The following is a 7439-nucleotide window of genomic DNA, read 5'->3' on the forward strand; positions in this document are numbered from 1 at the left end:
CGAGAACACTGAACACTGTGTGTGATATTCTTCGAGTTCAACCAACAAAAATCAGGATATCGAAATCCTTAATTTAGAATAAAATGAATAATTTAGTAAGTGTGTGGTAAAACCTATTCATGTTGAAAGGACGAATTCAATAAATTGGATATGAAGTTCGTGTCAAGGATATCTACATATGTATTAGTGAAGAATCAATTTTTTAAACATCCTTACAATAAAAGTGTGTGATCCAAGCAATGAAATGAATATTGGTTTTAAAGAATATTAAAAAGCTATAAGTGACTGTTTGCATACAAAAAATATATTTTTAAAAATAGCTGTAACTCAATTAATTTGCATATTAATCGAACTACACAAATGAATTGAAAAATTAAATTTCTAAAATAATATTTGCCAAACATAGAACTTTGCTTCTTTGAAAAAAACGGAGTTAATATTGAATATGAATAAACAAAATTAAAAAAATCAAAATTTACATTAAAATTGCAACTGTTTTGAAAATTATGATATATCCTTGAGATACTGAATTATCTGCACTATCAAGTATGATGCTATATGAAGAGCCATTTTTAGGTATTTTGCAGAAAATAATCAAGCTATCTTCTGAATCAACCGAGTTAGAGTGCTAATTTTAGTTTCGTTCTTAATAAAGATATCATAGTACCGTTACTAAACTCTAAAATTATATGAAGGATATATTACGTTTTTTATACCCTATACACCCATTCCGTTTGCAACTAAACGAAAAAGGTCAAGATTCCAACAAGTTTGTGATGGCAACCACTCTATCTTGCCCCTGGAATGAAGTAGAGAGTATCCAGAATTATTGGTATTGAAAATATTACATATAGGTTCACGGTTTGTTGTACGGTCCAAGTTTTGGTATAAACAAATGTACAAATCCAGATATTCGTTTTTTTTTTTGATAATTTGTGTAACAGTTTTCACCCGAATTCTTTAAAATTTGGTATTTAGAGTTCGTACTTCCTCCTACGGCAGAAATTTTTCTATACAGGCCCAGTTCTTCGTGTACTGCCCATATATCGGATCCTCCCTATTATTCCCCGGATAGTTTCAAATTTCTTATTGGAAGCTCCTAATGGGTGCTGTAGCCTATGACAGAGAATTGTCTATGCAGGTCCATGTCTTCGTAAAGCTCCTAAATATCGTTAACTCCCTGTATTTGGTATTTTGATGATTTTAGCTACATTATTCACCGGAATTGTTTCATTTTTCGTATTTAAACTTTGTAATGGGTACTACAGAATTTGGCAAAAAATTGCATTTGCAGGCCCACGACTTCGTGTAGACCCCAAAGTAACGGTAACTCCTTTTGTTCCGTATTTCTAAGATTTTAACAGAATTTTTAACGGATAATGCGTTTCATTTATTTTTAGTATATATTTTTTTTAATTAACAAAGATGTTTAAAATGGTGGAGGGTACTACTTTCTAACTTTTTCGTAATAAAAATATGACTACAGAGTGAGATAAAAAAACTGCAACAAAGTCAATCGCCATCATTTTTACATTTGTATAGCCTACAACACTATGGGGATATTATAAGTTTGAATGGGCCAAAAATTATGTAACACCACGAAATATTAGTTTCCCACATAGGAAAGTATAAATGGATCTTCCTATCTCGCCGAACTGAGTCGATCTAGCTATGAATGTCCGTCGGTCTGTCCAAGTTGATTTGTAATCCCTCAACAGGTCGCCCGATTCTCACGAAAATGTAGGTGGGACTGGGGCCAGAATAGAACCCTATTTCTGTTGGAGATGATGGCCCAATATTTAGGGGTTGAAATGGAAAAAAACTGAAAAATTTAATGATTTTGCAGTTGCTCTACAGGTCGCAATTATAAACCAATCCACGCGGAATTTAGAACGGGGCTAGAGATTAGGGCTGGACAGACAGGCTGGACAGCCTTCCAATTTTAGTGGGTGAAATAGTCCATAATATTTGTGTTAAATAAAAGTCAAATTTTCCATTAAACCGCGAATATTTGTAATCCCTGCGAAATCACAAATAGACGAACAGGTCAATTCTGACCATTACGTAGATGCCGATAGTAAATATATCGTATATATATTGCGAAATATATACAATGTATATATACAAGGAAAGGGATGTTATCTAGAATGATTATATCTCAAGAGTGGCTGGACAGATTTTGACAAATGTTGTCAATTCAGAATGCCCTCCTGGCCTAAAAGAATAGAATATAGAAAATTCGCATAAAAATATAGTATTTTGTGACATTTTTTTATTTTTTCATATTTTTTATCGCATGCGATTTTTTCAATTTGATTTTTAATATTGAAGTGTCTATTTTGTAATATTTTTTTACCTCACAACACAGGTCTGGGTTATTATATACAGATTGCAATTAGCGTCCGATCCTCACGAAAATTTTCACATTTTTAGACCCAGAAGGGCTAGGCCTATTGTTTTCAAAAATATCCGCAATATATTTAGGGGTTGAAATGGACCAACAAATAAAAATGTTCCTGATTTTTCAGCCGTTAAAGAGGTCACGAATAGAAACCCAAGGACACGAAATCTCACATGAAATTAGAGTGGAATGGACCACTACTTTTTTGTGTAAAAAAATATCAACATTACTTACAGGCGATATCCGAAATACACAAAAGGCCAACTTCTGGCTTTTTGATGCTTATTTCGTTGACGAATATAGCCAAATATCGTAGACAAGCAAATAATATAGATGATTTTAAATTTGAAGATACAGAGGGGCTTCTTAGAATTAGCCGAATCTTGCAAAATGGATTTGGACATAAGGGGGCTTCTAACATATTGTAGTGTTGTAGGGTATCACATGGTCGGCCCCGCACGGCTATAGCTTTTGCTTACTTGTTTTTTTTTTTATCGAATGAAAGCAGAAAATGTCGGAAATAGCATCACATTTTAGAATAAGTTTAGATTTGTGCGAATCGCTCACCTTGTCACGAATTATGGCCAATGGAATCGTCACACGTTGTTCGAATGTTGCTCTGCGGTAGTTTGGCCCATTACCAGCGAAGCGCTTGCTTGAGGTAATCGAGACTTTGGTATTTTTAGTGCCAACCTTGCTTTCCAAAATACTCCAGACACAATAGTCCAGCGGATTGGTATCTGGAAATTTTGGTGGACGTTATTATTATTATTTTGTAACCATTCTTGGGAGAATATTTTCGCGATAATATTCGGCATTTATTCTGATGCCACGGTCGATTAATACGAGCGGAGAGCGACCATCGGCTGTTATGACGGCCCACACCATCACCATGGCCGTCGCTTGAGTTCTGGTGGCCAACTGAAGGTGCACATTTTCAGCTGACCTCTGTGGCAAGTAAACACGATCATTTTGTTTGTTTACAAACTGCTGGACAACGAATGTTTTCCTATCATAGAAAACGAAATTCGGCAGTTCACCACTTTCGGCCATGCGACACAACCCTTTAGCTCTTTTGAGTCTATTTTCTTTCTGTTGCGGTGTAAGTTCTTGCATTTTTTTGAAATTTCAATGGCTTTACACCGAGCTCATTTTTCAATATTTGCCGAAATGAATATTGCGACATGTTCAGCTCACGAGCCATTTTTCGGCCACTGCGACGCGGGTTTCGATCAAGTCGCTTGGCTTCTTTACTTTTCGAACCATTTCTGCTGATGTTACTGTTTTCTTCGGTCCACTTTCTTGACGTCGGGCTACGCTACCAGTAACACGGTAACGAGCGATGGTACTTAATGTGTGTTAAAAGAATCGTTTAATTCGTCGTTAGGCAGTTGGCCCACAGACGGTGAAGAAATTACTTACTATTTTCTTGCTCATGCAAATTTCAATAGTTATACACTCCATGTAAATAAAATTGATTTTTCAACTATTTTATGGTTGGACTAGTTTATCGTTCACACTGCTGGCTGGCTAGGAATCGTTTCACTGCTCGTAGTTTGTCTTTAATCGACAAAACATATGATAAAAGTACAACTCGTTCACCACTATGAAACACTAAAACTCGCTTATAATGAAGCTTGCTAGCTTGTTTCCACATTCTAGCCCTACTTACAACTGCCTAATTATAATGTAAAATTACAAAACAGACATTTTAATCAACGATTGTAGACAATTGACGTGCCCCACGCTTTTATTTTAGTCTTGTCTATGCATATTTTTACAATTCCCACGACTGTATCTATTTTATTATTTTTTGGTTCTTAGTACATTTATCTTGAACATTAACATAAAACCGTTTAACTTAAATTTTTTTTTTACTATTTTTAATTTCCAGTTTACTTCGCATTCTGTTTAATTCATTTAATGCTTCATTATTGCAAATTTTTGTTTAACGGGCAAAAAAACTTGCAAAAATGAATGCAGTCCAACTCCTCTATACGGAGTCCCTTCATAGATCTTACTCCACTAAAAGCCACGTAGGCTTGACCTTCTTCAAACAGTTTCGCACCTAAGTATACGATTTTATGTACAGGGTTGCCCATATTCGACGGACCTTTGGGCCCATTCCAATCGACGAGGCTTGTCCGCAGACAACTTTCTTTGCGTCAATTGAATTTTGTACGGGAACAAATGCAAATCAATGCGAATAATCCGTTGTAAAGTGGACCGAGCCATGCCCAACTGCTGAGAACGGCGTTTTTGGGATGTTCTTGGGGACCTCTCAACACTGGCTCGTACGGCACCGATATTCTCGGCGGATCGCTTTGGTCGACTTTTATATGGCCTCTTCGGATTAGAAAGAGCCTTACCAGTCGAAAACTTTTCGTATAAACGCTTAATGGTGTTCTTAGAAGGCGCACTTCTCACATTTTTTTTCACAATTGACTTCTTCTGTTGAATGTAAATTTCAAACGCAGTATGTCATTAAGCAATGTGACATCTCTGTGAAAAGTTATGGCGTTGCCAGATGGGTCCGTCGAATACGGGCAACCCTGTATTGTAGAAGCCCATAATAGTATTAAAGGCAAATTTCTTCTTTCAGTTGTCCCGTAATTGTACTTAGCTGGAAACTGTATGGCTATCCGGTGTAATCATCGAAATCAATCCGGACGGAAGGTACATCAGGGGTATTACCTTAACGCTTTGTATATTGCAAACTCATCACTCGTGTCTTCAAGAAGTCTTCCCATTAAAATACTAAAATGTTAGGTTGTTATCTCATCGACTCTCAAGCATTCAAAATATCAACAAAAAAGTCTGGCCACCTTGCTGACGCATATTTTCAGTTAATTCACACAGCGTGAGATGTGTAGCTGGTTGGAGATGTTCTGGCTGTTTGAAAATAGGTGTTCTTGATCGTTTTATAGGAGGCAGTTCTAAAAGATCACCGAAAAGTAATACGTTTACTCCGCCAAAAAACTCATTCTCACAATTCTTAATTTACCTTTATCGTGCATAACATTTGATTAGACACTATGGAAATCTCGTCGACAATCAAAAATTCTGTCTGATGACATTGTTGTCTCCAATAGGTCCAATAAAGGGTCAAGGCTATTTACAACAAGATGCAAGATAATTGTATTGTCACCAAAAAAAAAGTGCAAAATTTCAGATTAATCGGTTGACAGGAAGAGGGTGAAATTTGAATCACTAAATTTGACACAAGAATAAAACAAGCAAACGGGGTGAGCTAAATAAAACCGTTTAAAAAAAACGTTTATATGCTCATAAAAGAAGAAGCAACAAAAAGATAAGCAACATTCTTTCCTATAAATATTACAACCACACTTTAATTGCGATATCTGTATGCAATTTTTTAGGTTTATACTTTTCTGACAAGAGGCCATTTAAAATTAGTGTCATTTGTCAAAATCAGTCCAACCGTTCTTGAGTTATATATATATATATATATATATATATATATATATATATATATATATTGATTTTCGATAGAGACGGTTACTTGGTTCTGATAATAATAGACAAACTATGATTTTACTAGATATCACCTTAGAAAAGTCATATAGTCCTCTACCAAGATTTCCTGAACATAAAAAATCCAATTAATTCATAACCGCTTTATAACTATTTTTTTTTCTTTAAAGCTAATTATTGAATAAAATATTTATATTGTTTTCAGATATTCCTGACATTGGCTTTATTTTTGGTAGTTGTAGCTGCTCGACCACAAGAAGTCATACCAATTCTAAGGCAAGAGCAAGAAGTAAATTTTGATGGTTCCTACAAATATTCATACGAAACTGGCAATGGAATCATAGCCGAAGAACAGGGTTATCTTAAAAATCCCGGCAGCAATGCAGAAGCGCAGGTAAATCCTAAAATTTAACGGCCAAAAAAAATCAAACAATATAAATTATCAAAAAAAAAAAAAAAAAAAAAAAAAAAACATAATCTTGAGGTGCCATAAAGAAGCGTTTGCTTAAAAATGAATAAAACCTTTTATTACCTCACCGCTTAACAAAGAACAAAAGGCAATAAGCAGTAACACCCATTTTTCGGCAAGCAATTTAGCCAAGTATCCTATGAATGAGGAACCACAAGCAAAAAAGCAACGTAGTAAAATACTGCTGTGACATTTAGAAGAACAAGCCAAGAAAACCGTTGTAAATTTGCCCACGGCCGGAGGCATTCAAGCCAAGATGTATTACATTTTAATTTTGTCATGTTCGAGATGTTTTACCTGTCCACCAGCAGCTCCAAACATTAGCACTGGCGTCAATAACATCGCACAACCAAATAAAGCTTAACAATTTGTTGCCGACCTGAAACGTTTCGTTCAGTTCAGTTCACTTCGACATTTGGACAAAATGTTCACTCGTTTGCAGTTTATTTTCCTCTCTCTCTATTTACGGTATCAATAGGTGGCAATCTGGAATTAATGAATCATCACAAAAACAAATAAATCGATGTTCCCTTGTTGCCTATTTCAATAATGCTTTAAATGTTTTTTTTTTTTGCATTGTTAGGTTGCCGAAGGTTTCTTCTCTTATACAGCACCTGATGGCACTCCCATTCGCATAACCTATGCGGCCGATGAGAATGGCTTTGTTCCTCAGGGTGATCATATTCCCACACCACCACCAATTCCAGAGGCCATACAAAAGGCTTTGGCCTATTTGGCTACTGCTCCTCCACCACCCCAAGAGCCCTCATCGGGTGGACGCAACACATTCGGACGAGGTTAAATATCAACGATTTGGAAAACAAATTTTGTAAATATTTTCTCTCCCACATCCACTGAACCCACCCACGCCCACTAATTAGAAATGCGTCGTATGCTGTCATAAGAGTTTTATCGTGTATAGGATTTGAAGAAATTACATTTTCATTTATTTCAACTTTAAGTCATTTTAATGTGAATTGTGTAAGCGTTATAAATATTATATGTATATTTGTATATTTTAGCCATGTTTTACTTATTCTGTAATTGTTTTATATAAACACAGCAATGAATAAA

The 7439-nt window shown here is 35.5% G+C and overlaps 1 protein-coding gene across 1 annotated transcript; it reads left to right on the top strand.

The window, feature by feature from the left end:
• Window positions 1-7439, top strand: LOC101894563 (endocuticle structural glycoprotein SgAbd-2). Its single transcript, XM_005187346.4, has 3 exons — window positions 1-95; window positions 6102-6290; window positions 6949-7439. Exons 1-3 carry the CDS (start codon window positions 84-86, stop codon window positions 7165-7167), a joined length of 420 nt encoding a protein of 139 aa, XP_005187403.1. The 5' UTR covers window positions 1-83; the 3' UTR covers window positions 7168-7439.

Source organism: Musca domestica, unplaced genomic scaffold, assembly GCF_030504385.1.
Source record: "Musca domestica strain aabys unplaced genomic scaffold, Musca_domestica.polishedcontigs.V.1.1 10, whole genome shotgun sequence".
Classification (NCBI taxonomy): domain Eukaryota; kingdom Metazoa; phylum Arthropoda; class Insecta; order Diptera; family Muscidae; genus Musca; species Musca domestica.